At 35.8% G+C, this 21,969-nt stretch overlaps 1 protein-coding gene across 4 annotated transcripts in view; it reads right to left on the bottom strand.

Annotated features, from left to right (window-relative positions):
• Window positions 1-13,598: 13,598 nt before the first annotated feature.
• The window catches only part of Lepr (leptin receptor), a 68,091-nt gene continuing 59,720 nt past the window's right edge, over window positions 13,599-21,969 (bottom strand). For all 4 annotated transcript variants that reach the window (XM_013020593.1, XM_013020594.1, XM_013020595.1 and 1 more), the window contains exons 17-19: window positions 21,272-21,377; window positions 20,149-20,224; window positions 13,599-15,925 (exon numbers count right to left, since the gene is read on the bottom strand). In XM_013020593.1, coding sequence (XP_012876047.1) covers window positions 15,908-15,925; window positions 20,149-20,224; window positions 21,272-21,377 — 200 coding nt within the window. In that variant the 3' untranslated portion in view covers window positions 13,599-15,907. The remainder of the gene's footprint in view (window positions 15,926-20,148; window positions 20,225-21,271; window positions 21,378-21,969) is intronic.

Below are 21,969 nucleotides of genomic sequence, written 5' to 3'. Positions count from 1 at the left end.
AAAAAAAAATAAAAAAAAAGAATCTATATCAGATGATTCCTTGTCTTAAACTCTAGGGGATCTACTACTGATGCTTTTCTTGTTTTTCCTATGGATGGAATACTAGCTTCCTTAGAATTCTGGATTGGGGGGTTTGTGTTTGGCTGATTTTGTATAAATCCTGTGAATTATGTTTTTATATCCTATTATGTATTATGATATATTATATTATTATATGTTACATATTAAATATGATTGGATAATATATAAAACAGAAAGCATATCTATACATTATATAATATGTGTTTAATATATATACATATTCATAGGTTGAATCGTTTGTACATAATTTGGAGACATTTTGATATTTCATCTGGAAAACTTCAATATGTCTCACCTGAAATAAAGGTATTTTCTACCCAGTCATATATTACAGCCTATGTTATCACACAAAATTTTTACAATAATTTTCAAATTTGTCTAATGTCTGTCTCTTTGCAAATGTTCTAAATTGTGTTTTATGTATTTGTCACGCAAATTATTTTAAGGGGTTTTTGGGGGGGGGGTCGGTCGTGGGGCCTGAACTCTGGGCCTGGGCGCTGTCCCTCAGCTCTTCAGCTCAAGGCTAGCGCTCTACCACTTGAGCCACAGCACCACTTCCGGCTTTTTTCATTTTGCTTATGTGGTACTGAGGAATCGAACCCAGGGCCTCATGCATGCATGGCAAGCGCTCTACCACTGAGCCATCTTCCCAGACTCTATTTTAAGGGTTTTATATAAAGAAATATACCATTGCTGCTAGATGGCAAAGCTTTGGAAGGAAAGGCTGGCTATTCAGCATTATATCACAAAAGCCCCCCAAACAGAGAACATAACATAGAAACATTTTAGGAGGTATGTTTCCAAATATTCAAAACTTGGAAATTGCCAAAGTCACTTTATCAAGCTTATTTTTCAGCTCTAATAAATGAAGAATATTTTATGTACTATGCTATTTCCTACTTAGTACATATAAGTCCATTCACCTTGGCAGAAGTGATGTTATTACACTAACTAGTTATATTTTCCATTTATGCTTTGGAAAATTACCTTGGGTATCAAAAATTACCTTTGATTATAAGCAGAGTCAGTATTGAAGGCCTGGACTCTGAATTTATTTCCCAGTAATGATCCATTAGCACCCACCCATCTAATCATCTCCTAAGTAAGCCACATTCCAACATCAGTGCGTTGTTCTAGAATGCTGATGGGAGCCATAGCGATAGTGAAACTAACAGCATCAACACACAGCACTGTCATCTTGGCATGAGTCACCCTTTCCCTCCATATTCATGAGAACAAGGCCATTGGCTACATTTGCCAACGTGTAGGTTTCTTGACATATGCCTCTTGTTGGTTAAGCTGTTTCTGCTCAACTGGATAAGATTGCAAAACTAATGATCAGAAATCGTTAATTAAAAAAATAAAATTACATGTTTATAAAGGCATTTACTTTAGAAGACAGATTTCCCCATAGGCAATGTATTGGAACCATCATGTTCTTGCCTTTGGGAGTGTCCATTTCTTGTAAAGTTAAGGGTGGCATGTCTAACCTGAATCTCCTTCTCTCCATGTTCTACTCAGAGGGAATCTTCTTGCCAGGCTTGATGTTTTCTGTGAATTCTTTAGTCTTCTACAGGGCTATGCTTCCCACAACACCTCTGTGGTTACCCATGGTGACACATCAGGCTGAGCTATTGAAGCCCGATATACATGTGAGCTGGGAGCAGTTCTCTGAACAGTCTTTATGGAAATTGGATACAGAGCACTCACCCTTGCTCCAAATCATACTGGGCATGTATTACTGCTGTTTCTGCAAAGGAATTTTGGGATTGAAATGGCCAGCCTCTCATAAGGACTCTAATAGCTCAGTTGCTCTGGAGAAGAACATAATTAGCATTTCTCATTTCAATGGTCTTCTATAATAGACAAGACATATATGAACTCTGAAAGAACAAACTCTTCTGAACCCTCCCTACCCTTGACCAAGATGTCATTTGGGGACGGGGGCTTCTCTTAGTTCAGATTTATTTGAGTCATCCCTTCTCCTGGTGTTTTGACTGGAAGCAGAAGCAACAACATGATGTCAAGGTGAAGTAGGGGAACTTAACCCAGCCCAGCAGTACTAGAATACACAGCATTCATGGTGCCCTTGTACCATAAACTCCCTCTCACCTCTACCCCAGGAAAGAGGTGACAGCTAGTTCTTTCAATAGTCACAGCCAATGATGTGTCCGTCGTGGGCCCTATGACCAAGGACAACATGAGAACAAGGAGATAACAGGAATGCGAGATCTCAGCTCACTCTCTACACAAACTCACACATAGAACTGCTGTGAGAGATAGCCAGTGTAGGGGTCAGACCCAGAACTTGAAATGTCAGACATCCTGAAATGATATTCCCTCGATAGATTTCTAGTTCTAGTTTCCATGTGCATTGAAAGGAGTTGGCCAGAGAGGCAGGTGCCCATTGTAGAGGAGGGCAGACTTCAAGCCCTGGTCCTCAGTCTGAAGGAAACTATAGAGGGAAACCTTCTAAAGTAATTAGTATACTCATTCATTGTGTGAAATAATACCAGCTGTATGAAGAGGTTTCTAGAAAATAAAGATTACTTGAGTGAGAGAGATTTTCATCAGGTCTAAACTACTATGATTGACAAATTGACCTTTTGCATCTCCAATATTGAATAGAAGGGAATATATCACATGTGAGCTATCTAGCTAAAGTTATCTCATCAAAATACTTCTTTAACTTTTCACAAATCCCCACCCTGAGTTTTGGAAGTCCCACGAAAAGGTATTCAATGCCTTCAGGTATCTAAGACTGAAGAACATGCCAACCAAAGGTATCAATCTACATGAACCAGTACTGGGCACTCTGTTTGAAGGAGGAGAATGGGGAGGATATTCCATTGTCAATTATCTAACATAGGATAAATTACAACAATGGCAGCAAAAAGATAATGAAAGCTCACCCTCCCCAAAAATTTGACCAAAGAGTTTAAACCAGAAAGACAAAGAGACTAAAAATAAAACGATAGATTTAGGAGAAAAAAATAACCTACAGAACAGCCACTTCTGTGAACAAATATGACAAAGAACATATTTGCATTAAAAATGGTTGCTTAAATGAAAAATCAAAGATAGTATGCGCAGATGACCTGAATTCCATCTGATCTCCCTGCCCATGAGGTGAATGGTTAATGGACATAGAGTCCCAGGAGACTGGTCTTTGAGTGGCAAACAGTGGAGACAAACCCAAGAGTTTCTCATAAAGCCAGGACCTTCTTCACATCAAAATGAACCAATACACAAAATCATGTTTTCCCACAGCACAGTATAGAAAAATAATGTCATTCTAATAACTCTGCCCTTAAGAAATATGCAATTGAAATTCAATTTATATTTATTCTGTAATAAGTAAAGCTATAACTTGTGAAATTAAAATTCTAAAAGCTTAGTAGTACCCCATTACAAGAAGAAGAATAAGAGAATCCTCAAAACCCAGGGCAGCAGCACCCTTGACTTAGATCTCTTAGAATCTCTGAAAATTACATTCTGTAAGCCATCAAAAACAAACTGACATTTTTAAGATGCAAGAGTAAATAAGTCACTCTGAGTCAAAGTTAACAGAGATAACGATAGATTTTTGATGACCTGCAATTTTCAATATTGACATTATCAACTCTACAATATAAATGGATACTGATGAACCACATTAAAAATGGGTACTGGGGGCTGGGAAGGTAGCTCAATGGTAGAGTGCTTGCCTTGCATGCATGAGGCCCTGGGTTCGATTCCTCAGCACCACATAAGCAGAAAAAGCCGGAAGTGGTGCTATGGCTCAAGTGGAGAGCACTAGCATTGAGCTGAAGAACTGAGGGACAATGCCCAGGACCAGAGTTCAGGCCCCATAACCAACAAAAAAAAAAAAAAAAAGGTACTGGAATTTTAAAAGCACGAACAAGAAAGTATAGAAACAATCACAAAGCAGGAAACCTTGAAAGAAAATTCCACAAATTAAAAAACAGTATTGTGGAGATGAAAATCTTACTATTAGATACTGAGGGGTTACTTGAACAAAGAGACTCAACAATAATTATTCAGGGTCTGTAAGAATACTAAGTTCGTTGTCTGAGGAAGGACTTGGAAAAAATTATTTTAAGTGAAGTAAGCCAGGCCCAAAGAAACATAGGTCCCATGGTTTCCCTTATTTGCAATAACTAGTATATGTCTAGGACAAGCAGAAAAGGTCAAAAGCTATATACATATGACCAGATAAGATGATGTGAAGTGAAATGAACCCCAAGATAGGAACACAAGTGGTTTATTTCTTGCTATTGTTTTTAATGTACTATGTGATTTTGTTATTTCTTTGTATGTTTTTAACGTACTATGTGATTTTTAAAATTTCTTTGTATGTTCTTCCCCCATGGTATAACCCCTGTTTTCACTGTATTTGATTCTGGTACCCTGCATCTTGTATATACATTTTTCTAATTTGGGGAGGGGAAGGGAAATAACAAAATGCTTAAATAAGGATATAGGTTGACCCATTGTAACAAGGAAATGTACAAGACACTATGTTGAAAACCAATTTTACAACTTCAGGGGCAGGTGATGAAGGAGTTGGGGAGGTGGGAAGGGAGGGGATAGTAGGGGAAAAACAAAAAAGGAGGTAACAAGGCTCCACAGGAAATGCACTCATTACCTTACTCATATAACTGCAACCACTCTGTACAGTATTTTTACAATAAAAACATATGTAAAGAGTCTGAGGGAAGGGTCAAGAGCAATGAAGCTCTGCTTCATTAACCTATTCAGGATATAATGTGCTCACCTTTACCTTGCCCTTTACACCCTTATTTTCATCCTCATTTTAAGAAGTAGTTTGTCATGGATTCTAGCCAACTAAAAGAATGGAGAATGGAGAAGACATGGCTAGGACTTACATTTCCATCCTGCAGATAACAAATATCTTTTCTATTCACATTTCATTGACAAGGAAGAATGCCCCCTAGGGAACTCCTAATGATCCTCCTCAACCTACTATCTGGAATGTTCTACAATGTTATGGCATTTTTTTTCCTTTCCTAGCCTTTTTTTTTCATTCATTAAAATTATGTTGAGACATCCACTTTTTTTTTGCTTTCAACAATTTATTGTTTGTTGATATGAAATAGCCCTTTGCTGTGTGCATGTAATATAAACTTTGTATCCATTTATATCTGGGTTATTTTTAAATTTTTACCAGTTTAGACAAAGAGCACTAGTGTATAAATCTTTGTAGAGACCTATGTGCCTTCATTTCTTTGGGTGAAATATTATGATCATTAGAGTGGTACCTGAGGCCTATTAATCTTTTAGAGCCTTAATTTCTCAGCATACAGTTGAGCCCAGTACATAGTAAGTACAAATTTGAATTCCATTGTAGGTTCTCATTTGGAGAGTTGTTAGGGTAACTTTTTTTTTCTTCCCAGCAGTGTGGAAGAGAATGTAAATGTAAACTGGTGTATATTTGAAAATAATCATACTCATCTATAGATGCAATTCTTTACGTAATGCTAGAATTCGAATGTCATGCTCAGTAAGAATATTGGTGTCTGGTTGTCTTATCAAGTCTTTTCCTTGATGTTGGCAAAAAAAGGAGGTGAGCCTCAGGGAATAAGTTGGAAAACAGTATATTCACTTCATTTTTTCTACTTAAACACATGAAAACATGTTCAACTTCATTCAAGTTAAAATTATAACAAAAAGTTCCTTAAGAGACAGAGACAGGAGACTGTGGGATGAGACCAAATCAGCCCCTGCTCCATAAGTCAGAAAGACCTTGTCTCACACACACACACACACACACACACACACACACACACACACAAGGCAGACAGGGTGGTACACATCTGTAATCCCAGCTACTCATGAGGCAAATTGGGAGTATCATTGCCCAATGCCCACTCAGACCAATGTGTGAGACTCTGTTTATAAAAACACCCAAAACCAAAGAGCCAGAATTTCACATAAGTGATACAGGTCCTGGTTATACGCCTAGTACTTTGAAGAAGGAGAAAACAAAGGAAAAATATACTTAAGTCAATTTCAGCTAATTTCTGACATTCACAAATAATCTCCCTAAAGTACATCAATACATAATTATGAAGAATGCTTGCTTTTATGTTGTTCATAATATTAAAAGATGAAAACAACTTAAATATTTGTCAATTTTGAACTTCTAGCTTTGTGGCTATTAGAAATAGTCTGGTGTGTACATTTAAACATATATAGAAATATCAACCAGAAATGTTATAGAGAAAGGAAAAATTTCTTAATAGCAAACAGAATATTAATCCAATTGTACAAGTTTTTAAGAAAGACATATGGGAGAACTTGTATATAGCTCAGTGGTAGAACTCTTGTTCAACATGTACAAGAGTCTGGGCACTGCATATAGATATGACAGAGGTTATTTTAGCCAGTGGTAACCAAGGATTGAATGGGAAGAGGCCAATACTCTCTATATTTCTTTATCCATATCACTTGAAACTTGTTTCACTTACCTTTTAAAATTAAAAAGCAAGAAAGAGAAACAACCAGATACTATCTTCAATAGCAAAATCTTGAGTTACTAAAACCAAAGTGACAAAATATATGTCCATGTGTTTTAGCTCTTTAAGAAGTACAGAATCAAATAAAGAGCTTTTGATGATTAAATGAGCAATATTTCATTGCAAACCACTGGAATGGCAGCAAGAACCTAGGAAGAGTAATCTCTGGAGGAAGTACAGGAGACACTTGGCTCTAAGGTGAGACAAAGAACAAAGGGTGAACCAATGCAACAGCAATACTTATAAGACACTATGTTAGAAATGAAGTTGACAAATTGGGGGAGGGGAAAGTAGGTTGAGGTGAGGGAAAATGAAAGAAATCAAGGAAGGGGTAACATTGTTTCTCAAGAAATGTACTCATAACTGTAACCCCTCTGTATATTAACTTTACAATAAAATATTTTTAAAAAAAGATGTTGCCAAACTTCTCTCCATGTAAAGCGTGGGTTTATAGGAGCTTCAAAGGCCAAGAATAATTTTTGGGGCAGTCAGTGATGGGGCTTGAACTCTGGGCCTGGGCACTCTCCCTGAGCTCTTCAGCTCAAGGCTAGCACTCTACCACTTTGAGCCAGAGCTCAAAGTTATTTGGAGATAAGAGTCTCATGGACTTTCCTGCCAGGGCTGGCTTTGAACCACAATCCTCAGATCTTAGCCTCCTGAGTAGCTAGGATTACAGGCATGAGCCTCTGGCATCCAGCAAGAATGATTTTTTTTAATGTATTAACTACTTACACGAACACAAAAATTGCTTCTGTATATTTTAAAACATTCAATAAAATAATATGTTCTTTATCATATAATGAATAAAATAACCAATTCATAATAATTCTGTTTGGATTTAGGCTTCTCCAAATTATAACATTGCTTATGACACTAAACAAGAGCAAGATGAAAATACCTGTTCATATCTCCACTATTTTCTCAATAACTTTGGGAACACAAAGGAGAAGGAAGAAGATAATTTTATAGGAGAATCAGTGAAGCATATCTTGACACTTAGATTTATAACATTTATTACCATAGCAACTGACCAAGCTGGAGTATTAGCTGCATGCCAAACACTCAATGACAGGTTTCAAAAACACAATATAAGTGTTTCACTACAAAATTAAGTATCTTCCACACTCATTCTCAGTTCCAAGGTTTTGGGTGTTTTGTCTTTTTTTTTTTTTTACAAACATGTTATTTAAAATAACCTGTCAGAAATCCTCATAAAACTAAATGTCATATATCTCAAGCACAGATAATTTTGAAAAATAGACACTTCAGCCCCTTTCCAAAATAAATATTGGTAAACTTCATATAAAAATAATTCATTCAATATAAAACTCCATGGAAACCACTTCATTTCCATACAAGTAACTGTAACTATATCTGTTCTAACATATACTTGGTACTTTGCATTGCCTCTCTGACAGTGAGAATGTGTGCAGAAGTCCTTCACTATTTTAAAGTAGTTGGTTCAAGAGCAAAATTATGGACTTGACTAGCTTTCTTTTTCATGATGTCATTCTTTTCATAACTCCATGTACATGTTTTCTCAAAATGCTACCTAGCTTCATCATACTAGAAAATTTTTAATTTGTATTTGGAAACCTGATAATGCATGTTCTCAATAATGAATACTTCGGAAAAGTTTGTTAAGGTAACTTCCCAGAAGAACCTCAGAGAAGTGAAGTAAAAGAAAAAAAATAATTTTTTTAAGACTACAGGAAATAATGTAGAAAGAAGTCATTCTGAATCTGCCCTCTAGGTGGCACAGAACTTTGTGTTTGCAGTGTGTGTTATTACATGGGAACCTGTGTGCCCAACTCTTAAAAGCCGGAGGCTACAATGCTTGATTAGAAATGTACTCATTATCTTGCCCATCCCATGTAATTGTAACCCCTCTGTACAGTATTTTCACAATTAAAAAAATAAATAAATAAAAAGCCTAAAGCTTATTTTCCTTCAACTTTTGATAGTTACTATCAATAGTCTCAGTCTCTCTCTCTCTCTTTCTCTCTCTCTCTCTCTGTCACTCTCTCTCTCTCTCACACACACACACACACACTCATGCTCACCAGTAATGGGACTTGAACTTAGAGCCTAGGCACTGTCTCTTAACTTTTTCTACTCAAGCTTAGGACTCTACAACTTGAACCACAGTGTCATTTCTGACTTTCTGTTTGTTAACTGGAGATTTAAAATAATAATAATAAAAAAAAGAGTCTCAAGGTTGCCTTTCTGGGCTGCTACCAATGGCAATCCTCACATCTCAGTCTCCTGGTGATCTGGGACTACAGGCATGGGCCACTGGTAGCCAACTGATAGTTATCAATATTAATAAAGGATGGGACCATATTTGATATTTGAAAATATGATTTGGTTGTATTTGGAAAAGGGTAAAAGGAAGTAGAAGAATGTCCTGACTAGGGTTATTAATCCTTATTTTAAGTCTACAACCTCCCAGTGGTTTAGGGAATTTGTGCAAATCTTGCTATTTTCTTAATAGGTTTGCACAGCAAAGCCTACCTATTTTTGTACTTCTTGTGAACATGTGCATCATCCTTAAATGGGACATAGAGCTCCAACACATGGCTCTTGCTCTCGGTAAGGACTGCTTTATGTTTTCTCAATTTGGCTCTTGGGGGTTTGAAGCTAGGAAACATTCTATTCTTGCTAATGGCACATGATTAATCTTCAAGCAATCTGTTTTAACTTGAAACTCCAATGATTAATTTTTTCAGCTTCTTTTGAAGAGGTTCAGATTAAAAGAAACTGAAGAGTAGCTTGTGTGGCAATTTCAGGTCTTAAAATATCCCAATTTCTACATTTATCGTAAGTTAAAAAGTCCAAGGATAGAGGGATCACTCAGTGGGCTAAGTACTTGTTAGACATGTATAAAGCCATGGGCTCATTCTCCAGTACCAAAAGTGAGGAAGGAATTTTATAGATAAATGAATAACACAAATACCATATTTAAAGCAAGTTCTCAGAAGAGAACGTGAATATTTGACTATTCTAAACTATCAAATACCATAAATTTGCCTTAAACTTTATAAAAATCTACTTTTACAGAGCAGATAGTTTTCACAAAAACCCAGTTAAGACATAGTTGTGAGGTCAACTGTAAAAGAGGAAACCAGAAGTCAAACACACTGCATAGATCTAAATCTATGTGGGTAGGCCAGATTATACCAATTCAGTCTGCATTCTGAAACAAAGTGCCTTAGTATTTCAGAAGTCCTTTACTGTTTGTTGACTGACTTATTTTTGGTGCTGAACCTGCACCAGTATGATCTGTGTGTGATCATTAAATTTTTTTAACTGAGACCTGAAGCACTACGATAGTCCTGGCTTCCTGACATGGCTATAGAGTACACACACAGCCACAGCATTTTAACTGACTGGAACATCTATCTGTTGCCCTCTCTGGTTGTTCTGGGTCCTCGTCCACAATAGACTCTGTTTCAGTGGCAGTGCTCAGTAATTAATCTTCAATTACTACCAAAGTAGTGCAAAATTTAATCCTGTATCTCATCTAAGATGCTTTGCCGCTTGAACCACCCACTCCGTAGGCCTAATTCTTTGCCTTTTCTATACTGGACCTTCAATTAAGCTCTAAATTCACAATTCTATGTGTGTAGTCATTTGCTCCTGAACCTCTAAACTTTCTGAATATCAGTGAAAGCACGATCTTCTTCCCTTATCTTTACAGAGAGCTAAAGTTTTGTTGTCACACTCACTAGTGAGTTGGGATAAGTCCTACACCTTTTCTTGGTAAGAGGGTCAATGATTTGAGTATATGAAATTCTGAGACATTTTAATAATGATGACAATGTGAGACAAGTATAATAACTTTTGAAGGGCAAATAACCACAAAATATATAGAAAACCTTTTAATTGGGGATCTTTCTTGATTTTTGGAACTGTTCAATTCATAAAGCTGCAACTGGAATAAAAATTGCATACAGGGATATACTTAGGTAATAGCAAATCAGCAGAATCCAGTGTCAGTGTAAGTACAGATCTGTTGATGCTTAGCAACCCTAAGCATATTCCTAATCACTAACCCATTTTTTTTGGTGGTATGAATAGTCTTGAGCTTCTTGTCACTAAATATCTAAAGTGCAGGTTTCTAAATCTAGTTTGTTCCCTAATATATGGCCACTGAATTGTCTTGTCATAGCTAAAACTGAAATCTATAATTTGTAGTCAGTCTTAAAGCCAAAGGGGGAATTTGTGCAAGCTGCATTTAATTCTTGATGCAGTCATTTATTTTTTCCTTGCTAGCTGCTCATTGTTACAAGTCAGTTTTATTAATAGGTGGTATTATAAGGCATGCTACAAACATACTCAGTAACATGAAAAATATGTAAGTTTAAACCTGAACTCTGGTATTGCCCTATTAACTCTGAGACTCTGGACAACTGAAGAGCCTAATCTTCAGGCAGAATTGGGTAGCATTCTAAGAATATAAATGTCTAATATAATTATTGTAGCAATTGTCTGATTTAGAGTATGTATACCGCCATTCTGTTTTCTTTCTATGGAATGTATCTTGAATTTGGTATAGAAATGATTACCTAATTTGTTAAGTTCTCAAAAGTGTAACCTCTTATCCCAGAGCTAAATTTGGTATTTATATCTGACATTTAATGAAGTACCACCTACTTCAAATCACCTAATCTGATGGCACATAATACAAAAACATCACATACTTTCAAAAACACATAAGGATCCCTATTAAGTATAAATGTGTAGGTGCATGTAGATGTGTGAATTAACACAATATAGAAACAACTTAAGGTAAACTAAACACATCTTTGAGACAATCATAGCTCACAAATATTAGTTTGAAGCCTTCTTTTAGATGTGAGTATAATACAGAAGGTTGGTTCTCTACACAGGTCTAATGTTCACAAACAATGGTACTCAACTTATTTCTACTTTGTAAATATAGACTCAAAGAGTTTTTAGACATTGCTAGGCTCACAAAATGTTTCTCACATTTTCTTATGTCTACATTACTGACAGAAAAAGCAGATATGAATCATTTGGTAACAATGATTTTCAAGTTAGACTGATCATTTTCTTTCTTCTCTCCCCAGCCACAACTATAAGAGATATGTTATACTCCTATGACATCCTGTAACACACACCTGAAGTCTTCTTCACAGAAATTACACAGTTAGGTCACACATCTTATTTTCCATTATCTTATGAGTCTGAGTGGAACATGTTTGAAATTGGGGCATGTATGATACAAAACTCTCCTTACCAGAAGTTCCCAAGCTGAAATTATTTTCAACAAAACGTGAACAACTGTCCCGGAGGACTCTGATATCACTGAATAAGCAGTGGGCTGGGAATGGACACAGTACTGCTGATTCCTCTGTCAGAAACACATCATTCTCTCTTTTTTTCACTGAGGTGATCCCTAAATAGTAAACAGACTTTTCACTATGACTTTCTTCAGGAAAGGTTCTCTCCAGTTCCAAAAGCTCTTCCAATCCTGATAACGAAATGGGGGATGAAATCATTTCAGGTTGCTGATCTGGTAATATAAAAACTGCCTGGGTGTCTCCCTCCCAGGAGCTATCAGAGAAAGAATCTTTCACCGGAGAGCTCTTGCTAGAGAAACTCTTGCTGACAGAACTCAGTAGAGGTCCTGGTTCTTCGTCCATCTCACTTGATTTTGAACTGCTTAGCAGCATTGCATATTTTACAGAGGGCTGGCTCTGGCTGTCATCCTCGCAGGTGATCTCTACACTTTCCATTTCTGAGAAGTTAGCACTATGGCATGGGTCACTGGTGCAAATCGAACCCTTCTCAAGATCTGGAGTTGTCAGGAAGAGTGAGACCACAGTTTCTGGCACCACCTCTTCTTTGTTTTTCCGTGATGTATCGACACTGATATCTTCTGAAATGGTTTCAGGCTCCAGAAGGAGAGGACCAAATGTCAAGGATCCTGTATGCTTGGTAAAAAGATGTTCAAATGTTTCAGGCTAAAAGAAAAGATATATTTTAATGCTCAATTATATTAAAAATCGTTTGCTTCATTAGGTCAGGCTTGCCAAAATGCACGTGTGTAAGGTTAAGAATAAGGGATAGAAGTCAATCACAAATTTGGGGACTATCTGGGAACTAAAGGAGATATATTCAAAGTCATGAGGGTAACAGTTTAAATGCTTAAAAGTAAGACAAGACAGAATTAGGAAATGTAACACTATGAACACCAACAAGCATAGTAATCAATTGCTTCAGTAAAACTGAGTTCATGGGACTGAGAAGGTAGCTCAGTGGTAGGGTGTTTGCCTTGCATGCATGAGGCCCTGGGTTCTATTCCTCAGCACCACATAAAAAAATAAAGTCGGAAGTGGTGCTATGGCTCAAGTGGTAGAGCAATAGCCTTGAGATGAAGAGCTGAGGAACAGTGCCCAAGCCCAGAGTTCAAGCCATGACTGACAAAAAAAAAAAGTATACTAAGGCTCGGAGTTCAGGCCCCAGGACTGACAAAGAAAGAAAAAGAAAAAAGAAAAAACAACAACAACAAAAAACAAAACAAAAAAAGAGTTCAACACTACTTCAATACAGATGGGTTTCTATAATTGGAAAATCTTATCATCTGAAGAATTCCTTATATTTTTTTATATTATCTTACATTTCCACAACTGAAATCTTAAACCCCAAGTAGAAAAAAACACATCAAAATAAAATCAAAGAAGTAATTTGTCCAAAGATAGTCAAAACAACTATTTCAGGACATAAGATATGGCATGAAGTTAAAATAACAGTGACTATTAAGAACATACCTTCCTTAGGTGATAACAAGAATCTCCTTGAGACTATGAAAATCAGCACTAATAATACCTATTTGTTGAAATCAATGATGGCGAAAGAGATGACAAGACTTATAAACTGTTCCTCCTTGTAAACAACTTCCTATAAAATATAGATTATGGAACACATGGAATGAAGACAAACACACAAGACAAATGTACATCATATATATTATAGGATTGATGGTTACATCACAACAAAAATCCTGCCAAGCAGCTACAAAACAAGAACCTGTTGGCCGAAAAGTCAATCCATACAATGGAAACATGCTGAAAAAATGCAAAATAAAAAATACTATGGATACATCACATTGAAAAATTAACACAACTAAATAGGAAATGTGTTCAGTTTGTATATCACATATACATTTTAGCTTTTGAATTTTACAATTTTTTAAGCTAATAGCGTGACTTAGTAAGCTAATGATTAAGCTAACAATAGCATGACAATTATTCAGCTAATAGATCAGGCTTATTGCTTGAGATGATGGCATTTCAACTGTTCTTCATCATGGCTAGTACATTCCATACAAAAATACAACTTATTTAGCAGCTTGAAACTTGTAAGTGAAATATATTAGCAATTAAAACAAAAAGAATAAATATACAAAACTATAATGCAGTATGCTTATGTAAGTATTAAAATACTGCCTGGTAACAATATTTATTAATACAATTTTTGTGTTATTCTATCAGTATAATACATGAACAGCAAATAGTTTATATGCCTACTTTCTGACAGAAATCAAGAGATTTCTTATTTCCTTCAAATATTTGCTTGTTCACTTTTTCCCTTAAAGGATTCAACTATTTATATGTGCATAGAATTATCTTGAAGTGTTAAATGAACTTAGAAATTAAGAATACCAAATAAAGGAATTAGGTTTTTATCAACATAAAGACAAAATAAGAGTGCACAGAAAATTACCCATAATATACAGTCCAACTCATAAGTGATCTTCAAATGACTTGTTACAACCTATGCTCCCTAAAACCTCAGTATGGGCAAATAATTGTTGGAATCAAATAGTATGCATTTCTTCAAATGCATTCAGGTGGAAAATTTCACTAAGAAATCAAACCCCTATATTACTAAAATATATTTTGCTAAGGATCACAACACTATTAAAAGTATGTTTATTCCAAAAAAAGTCATTTGAAGTGACACTGATCAAGCTGCATTGCATTTATAAACTGCTTTGTTAACTGGCATATCCTTTGTACAACTATGTAAAAATACAAAAAAAATTAAAAAGATTTCACTCTATGCATTTAATTTAGGGGGGACATATTAAACATTCATTCAGCTGGTAAGAATTTTAAAAATCTTTTTATAATTCCACTTTCAGATTTTCCATTCCAATGACATCTGTTAATCATCAACAGAGAAAAACACATTCCTCTGAGGGTTTTTTTTTCCACATCCAAATAAAACATTGAGTAAATCTAATATAAGTGATTCATGCATCTGACTAAAGTTCAATATTATTTGGGTTCATAAATTTGATTTTGTTTGACTGTGAGCAGCAGAGTACAGTTGATATGCTAATTGTGCTCTGGTGAGTGGTCTTTTGTGAGGTAAAAGAGTCCTCACTATGAACTATTTGTAAAAATGTCAAAGGGTGTCTCTTCTTTATACCATGACACACTTTCCTGCCTGCCAAAACTCTTGAATAGCTCAGTGGATACACATTAGATTTAGGCAGGAATTGCCCAAGAAGGCTGGACTGGAGGCTGATGCTCTCTTTTGATCTGCAGAATCTAACCTGAATATATAGAGTTATTCTTATAAGAATTCTAACTTCCACTGGCCTGGGACCAGCACAAAAAACATCTGGCTTTCTTCAAATATCATGCCATTTTCACAGCTATTGAAAACAGAAATTTCTAGATTGATCTAAGTTAGATACCAAAAAAAAAAAAGCTACAAGACACGAAAAAGCCACACAAATGGATCCAATTGCAGGTTCAAGTTTCCATAAAGTAATTTAACGTGGAAATTTGGGGACATACGAATTTAAACTAAATATTTTCACTGCATTCTGTAGTTGGAGTCATTCTGTTTCTAAGGATATGTATCAGAAGTTGCAGTTTTGGAGTTCACTTAGCTATAGCTCATCTAATGGATGTTTCATGACAGCAACAGTCATAATTTTTTTAATGTTTTATGATTAGGAAATGAGACCTCAAATCCAGAAACCATCAATATTACTTTCAAGCTTCAGATAAATTTGAAAATCAACTCTACATCCCAACTAAGCTGGATTCAAATCTATAGCAGAACTCCAAATTTACACATCTCTTTTAAGTACAGTATATGTTAGTCCTTGATAGTTCAACCATTATTTTTGTTTGTTTGTTTAAATTTTCTCCCCTTCTTCAAAATGTAAAAATCTTCTAATAGTCTATGGACTGTTGGAAAGTTGGAACACTGGGTTCATCTGTAGTGATCATGATTAGACTTCAAAGAATGTCCGTTCTCTGTTTAGATAAAATGAAACAAAATAAGAACTCAAAATTTTTTTAAAAAATGCTCAATATACAAAAGAAAAATATTTCAAAGCATTTCCTGTCAGCCATAGTGATGGATTATAAATTCTGTGTTTACGTGACTGTAGTGCATCCTTTTAGGAAAGGATTTGAAATATAGTTGTTTTTTCTCCTTTTCTTACAGGATATCATAATATTATACTCCAAGGACAGATTTCATTAATCCAACATAAGACAAATTAGAGATGAGCAATAAAGTAGAGAAACCAAGAGAAGAATAAAAGCCTGATTTACACATTTGTAACCTCTTTGTTCAAGAGAAGAGAAGAGAAGAAGAAAAAGAAGAAGAACAACAACAAACAACAACAACAACAAGAGTATAATTCAAAGAAAGTGAGCAAAGAAAACAGAGGACCATAAAACATTCAGAGTAGACTGCACCTGCCGAGTAAGTGGAAGGGGTGAATGGAGAAATGCCGATAAAACACATACGCAGGAAGGAAGGAAGGAAGGAAGGAAGGAAGGAAGGAAGGAAGGAAGGAAGGGATACTTGAGGCTGAAAACAGGCCTGAAGGAAGCTCAGACTATTTGACTCTGCTGAACACAGAAGAGCCTTCATAAAAGAATCCCCTCCATATCCAAATTGGGTATTTGTTCTCTAGGGCAATGGAGAAACAGTATGAGATCAGCCATGAGATAGTACTACCTTAGAACTGCACGCCTAGGATGACATTCTCTGTCTGTATGTCCTGGGCTTCCAGTCAACCTAACTACTTCTTCATTCATACAGGGAAATAAAAAGAAAAGAATTACCAGATATTTGTGAGAAGTCTGAGATCAGAAAAGAAAATCCAAGACAAACAAGAGGAAAACATGACCTGATGAAAAGAGAAAATTCAAGGAGAAAAGAGAAATTTACAAGTAAACATGCTAAAATTCAATTCACATTTGTGAACATGGAAGTAAAGAACCTGTGGGGCTGGGCGGGCTCTGGAGGGAGAACAAGAGAAGGGATGACACGGAACAAGTACACTGTAACACTGTCCTCATGGATTGATATGGTGAATTGAAGTCCTTTTGTACAACTTCAGATAATCAAAAATGCATAGAGATTTAAAAATTCTACAATGGGTATTTATGGTAAGACTTAAGAAAATTTTACATGCATAAATCAACAAAACACTGAAGAAGATAGTAGTTAGAAATGTGCAAACAATATTAACAGTTAAACACCCAACAACAATACTGAAAGAATAGAAGGTGGCAACGTATCAGAATACAAAACAAAAAGATACAGCTGTACACAGATGATCCAACATCTAGATACTAGAAAGATAGAACCAAAGAAATGGGAAGGAAAGAAATAATAAAATTTCTTAGGCTTAAATGATAACCAAGTTAAAATGCACTGTAAACTTAACATTAACTACTCAGGAGGCTGAGAGCTGAGGGTTGTAATTTGAAGCTAGCCAGGGCAGGAAAGTCGTTAAGACTGTTAACTCCATTTAGTCACAGAAAAATCTGGAAGTGGTCCTGTGGCTCAAGTGGTAGAGCACTAGCCTTGAGCAAAAGGAGCTCAAGGACAGTGCCCAGGCCCAGAGTTCAAGCCCCAGTAACACTAAAGTTTTAGAACATCAAAATAGAAAGAAATACTTATTTTGTATTAGCAAAAAGATAGGAAGTGCTAAGAAAGTGCATATTTGCTAGAACAAGAATGAAAGTGGTGGCTCATACTTGGAATCCTAGCTAATCAGGAGGCTGAGATCTGAGGTTTGCAGTTCTAAGCCAGCCCGGGCAGAAAAGTCCATGGGACTCTTATCTGCACGTAACTAGCAAAAAGAGCTGAGGCTAAGGGAAAATGCCAAGGCCGTGAGTTCAAGCCCCAGTATAGACATAAAAGAAGAGGAGGAAGCGACAGAAAGAAGGGAGGAAGGGAGGAAGGGAAGGAAGGAAGGAAGGGAGAGAGAAAGAGAAAGGAAAGAAAGAGGGAGAGAAAGAAAAGGAAGAAGGAAAGAAAAGAAGAAAGAAAGAAGGAAAGAAAGAAAGAAGGAAAGAAAGAAAGAAAGAAAGGAAGGAAGGAAGGAAGGAAGGAAGGAAGGAAGGAAGGTGGTATGTAGGTAGGAGGATGGGGAAAAGAGAAGGAGAGAAAAAGTTCATGGATGAGTAAATTATCATGAGCAAATACAAGTTTATTTATCCACTTTCCCACAGGAGGAGATTTAAATGATTTGAACTCCTTTTTTCATTTATTACAGTTTCTGATCACTGCTACTTATAGCAGTGCTTTAGGAATCATGACTGTATATATTATTCAGTTGTCTGGAGTGCATGCCCTGATATTTCCTATTACTTAAAAAAATTGAAAAAGTACATGTACACAGTTCACTAGTAAGACAGTAGGGGAGAATATCTATTGAAAATATAGTGTTCTCTATTTCAAGTAAGTAGTAAAATTATTTTGTGCATTTCTTTCACTTCTTCATAGCTGTATGGATGTGTGTGAGAGGTTAGAAGATAAAACATAGTTCTCACTGTGAGTCATGCAAAAAATTGTAAAGTCACTCCCGTATAGAACAGACCCCAAAGTTAGACAAATTGGCTCTAAAAAAGTTACCTAGCCACTGTAAACTTCAGTTTCGCTTATATAAAATAAAGAGCATAGGGCTGAGAATGTGGCTTAGTGGTAGAAAGCTTGCCTAGTATGCGTGAAGCCCTGAGTTTGATTCCTCAGTGCCACATAAACAGAAAAAGCCAGACGTGGTGCTGTGGTTCAAGTAGCAGAGTACTAGCCTTGAGCAAAAAAAGCTCAGGGGCAGTGCCCAGGCCCTGAGTTCAAGCCCTGGGACTAGCAAAAAATATAAATAGATAGATAGATAGATAGATAGATAGATAGATAGATAGATAGATAGATAGATAGATAGATAGATAGATAGATAGATAGATAGAGAGCATAATAGTTATATCAAGGATAATTGAATGATACTAAAATAGGTTATGTAAAATATTAAATAATACTTATCAAAATCCTTATATGCTACAAGTATCATCTTCTTCAATCTCCATTAACAACCCAGTAAGGTTGCAGCTCATCTTAACCTCACTTTGCAGGGGAGGACACAAACACCCTGAGATCAATATGAAAAATCACAGGAATATAGAAGCATGTATCTCACTGACCTGCCCGTGCATAAATGGACACTCATATTTCCAGAAACTACTTAATGAATCCTACCTTACTATACTGCCCACAGCAGAGGGAAGTTCACAAGTTCTTGTGATGAATAAAATAGTCACTGTCTTCAGAACATTAAATAATAATAAGCTTTAGGAACTTAACTGGGTAAATATTCTCATGAAATTTATAATTAAAAAGGGCCTCAAGAAAGAAGGGTCAAGTGCAGTATATTCCTTGAGGCCCGGGGGCACAAACAACTGGGAAACAGACTATAGAGAAAGGCAATAGAGAGCTGGCTTAAGAGGACTGTTATCATCATGTAGCCAGAAGAAAAACCTGAAGATATTCACAAATGATTAACGATAAAGATTTATTGACGGTATCATGTTCTACAAATAACTACTGTTTTAATAGCTGTGTGTTTTGCCATGAAGAATCCATTTTATATTTCCAGTTTGAGGAGTCTAGAGTCTACCTGGCTTCAGGGGTAGAAAAACTACCTCATTGTAAGCAATAATAAAAAAAATCCATTAAATCCTAGGGTTTTCTGAAAAAGTCTTTTACAGAAGTAGGATCAAACTATTTTATTATAGTTAGGTACTTCATAAGGTACTTTTGCTTAAGTAGATATATATATGTATATGTAAGTTTTACTGCAATTGCATATTTAAATAGTAGTGAGGATAAGATTGATCTTTGAAGGTTATTAAATAACTTTGGAGAGTAAAACAATAGTGATAAAAATATTGATTACTAGCTGTTTGACTGAACATAGTATACATTAAAAAAGGTTTTGCCATCAGTTTCGACCTTTAATATCTAATATTTATTTCATTACGTTCTCTGAACAGAGGAAAGACATATATATATGCTCCCTCCTCTATCCTGCTATTGTTAAAATTACATAATAAATCATATTAAAGTGAATTGAATAAAACTTTTAAATCTTAAAAAAATACTAGAGGATCTAAAAGTCATATGACATCTAAGGTGTGATCTTACATATTCTGGGTTAAAAATTAATGAAAAAGTGAGTGACCTTCTGAAAATTAAGTCCTTGTGCCCAGGAACAATTCTTGGGGTTTGGAACATCTTCCCAGAACAGTTTTTTCATTCTGCAAAGGAAAAATAATACATCAAGAATTACAGGAAAATCCCTACATTGAAAATATTACTTGTGTAGACAGATGGGGTTGGGATAAATGGGCAGGAAGAGTAGTGGAAGCAGCGACACTGATCAAGATGGATTGTACACAGAAACGTGCACGTTGAATTGAAACCTTTTTTGTATGTTGACAGTTAATGAGCACACAGAATACACATTAGCTCATCAAACCAGTTTTAAGTTAAAGAGTTCTACTGAACTTCTATCTAGAAACAAGTTAATAATATTCTAATTAAAAAGCCCACTCTGATGTCCTAATAAAAAATAGTTTCTGTGCCAATAGTTCTGTGTTACATACTGTGCATACATCTTTCTCCAAAAATAAGAAATGAAAAATGAATCTGGTTGGTAGAGAGAAGCCCAGCTCACTTGGCTCCAACAACTTAATTGACTAGAAAGTAAATCCAGTTTCTAAACTCCTCCTTCCTTTTCTTTTGATGGAAGAAAAATGTTGCCTCAGAAATCTGACATGTGTCTGATGTCTCAACACAGGGTGATGTGACACAAAAATAGCTCAGAGAACTCAAGGCCATTTGTCTGATCAGTCAGGCAGACTAGAGTCAAGGCCCATTCTCTCAGAGCAAATAAGCTCCAGGTAGCCACCAAAAATCCACATTTAAGGTCCTGCAATCACCACTAAACCCTCAATCCAAACTGAAGAGCTCCAAAAGCTTTTAGCCACATCCAAGAATGTTACCTATATTTTTCTCCTATAAGCCTGTTCATTCTTCTGTTTGTGTGTGTGTGTGTGTGTGTGTGTGTGTGTGTGTGTGTGTGTGTGCATATAAAGAGAAAAATGATATACCTTAAATTCTTTCTTGAGTTTTATGTTGTCTAATCAGAGTGGAAAATCATTTCCTGAAAACAACTCTTTCTTTTTTATGCTAACTTCATTGTATACTACATACATACAATATCATATAAAATACTTTAATGTTCATGATTTGAGTTGTAGAGCAAGGCTTAAATTTACATGATATTAACACTATATACATACCTTTGGTGTGATATTAGCAATGTCCCAAGCAGTAAGACAGAAGAGGAAATAATTATGGGCACAATTACAAATAGACCTGCATCATTCTGGTGTTTGTTGATATCATCTGAAAGAGAAATATCATTTATACAACTCAGAGCAAAAGGGAATTTTAATCTACTTCTGTATAAAAATTATGCTTTTTCTGATTTCAACATAAATCTGTATTAGTCTCAAAATTATAAAAAAGCACAAAATACGTGCACATGAATAATCATTTTATTCAATATTAGATTAAAAATGTAGCAAACTTTTTTCCCAGTTATTTGCTTGCTCAGTTTCTCCATGTGATAATTTATAGATCACATGAGTCAAACGTGTCCATTAAGTTCATATGATGAGTCTCACTATCTGCTTCTGGCAAAGCCAATTTATAGCACCTGCCACTCTTTTATCTAAATCACTGCAGATGCACTGATTTCTTGCCATTCTTTGAACCCTGTGCTTACTCAGCAGTGCCTTGGCACACGGACTCTTTAGCCTGAAGAGCTACAAAGTCCTACAGGAGTTTACTCAAACATCAACTCTACAAAACAAAACAAAACAAACAACAACAGCAACAACAACAACAAAAAGACCATTTCTGGCAATCCTACCTAAAACACCACATATTAACTATATGCCTTCATATTATTTTATTTTCCTTCAAGCATATATCT

The sequence above is a fragment of the Dipodomys ordii genome, unplaced genomic scaffold, assembly GCF_000151885.1.
Source record: "Dipodomys ordii isolate 6190 unplaced genomic scaffold, Dord_2.0 Scaffold51, whole genome shotgun sequence".
In the NCBI taxonomy this organism is placed as follows: domain Eukaryota; kingdom Metazoa; phylum Chordata; class Mammalia; order Rodentia; family Heteromyidae; genus Dipodomys; species Dipodomys ordii.
This window is presented reverse-complemented; position numbering and strand designations above follow the sequence as displayed.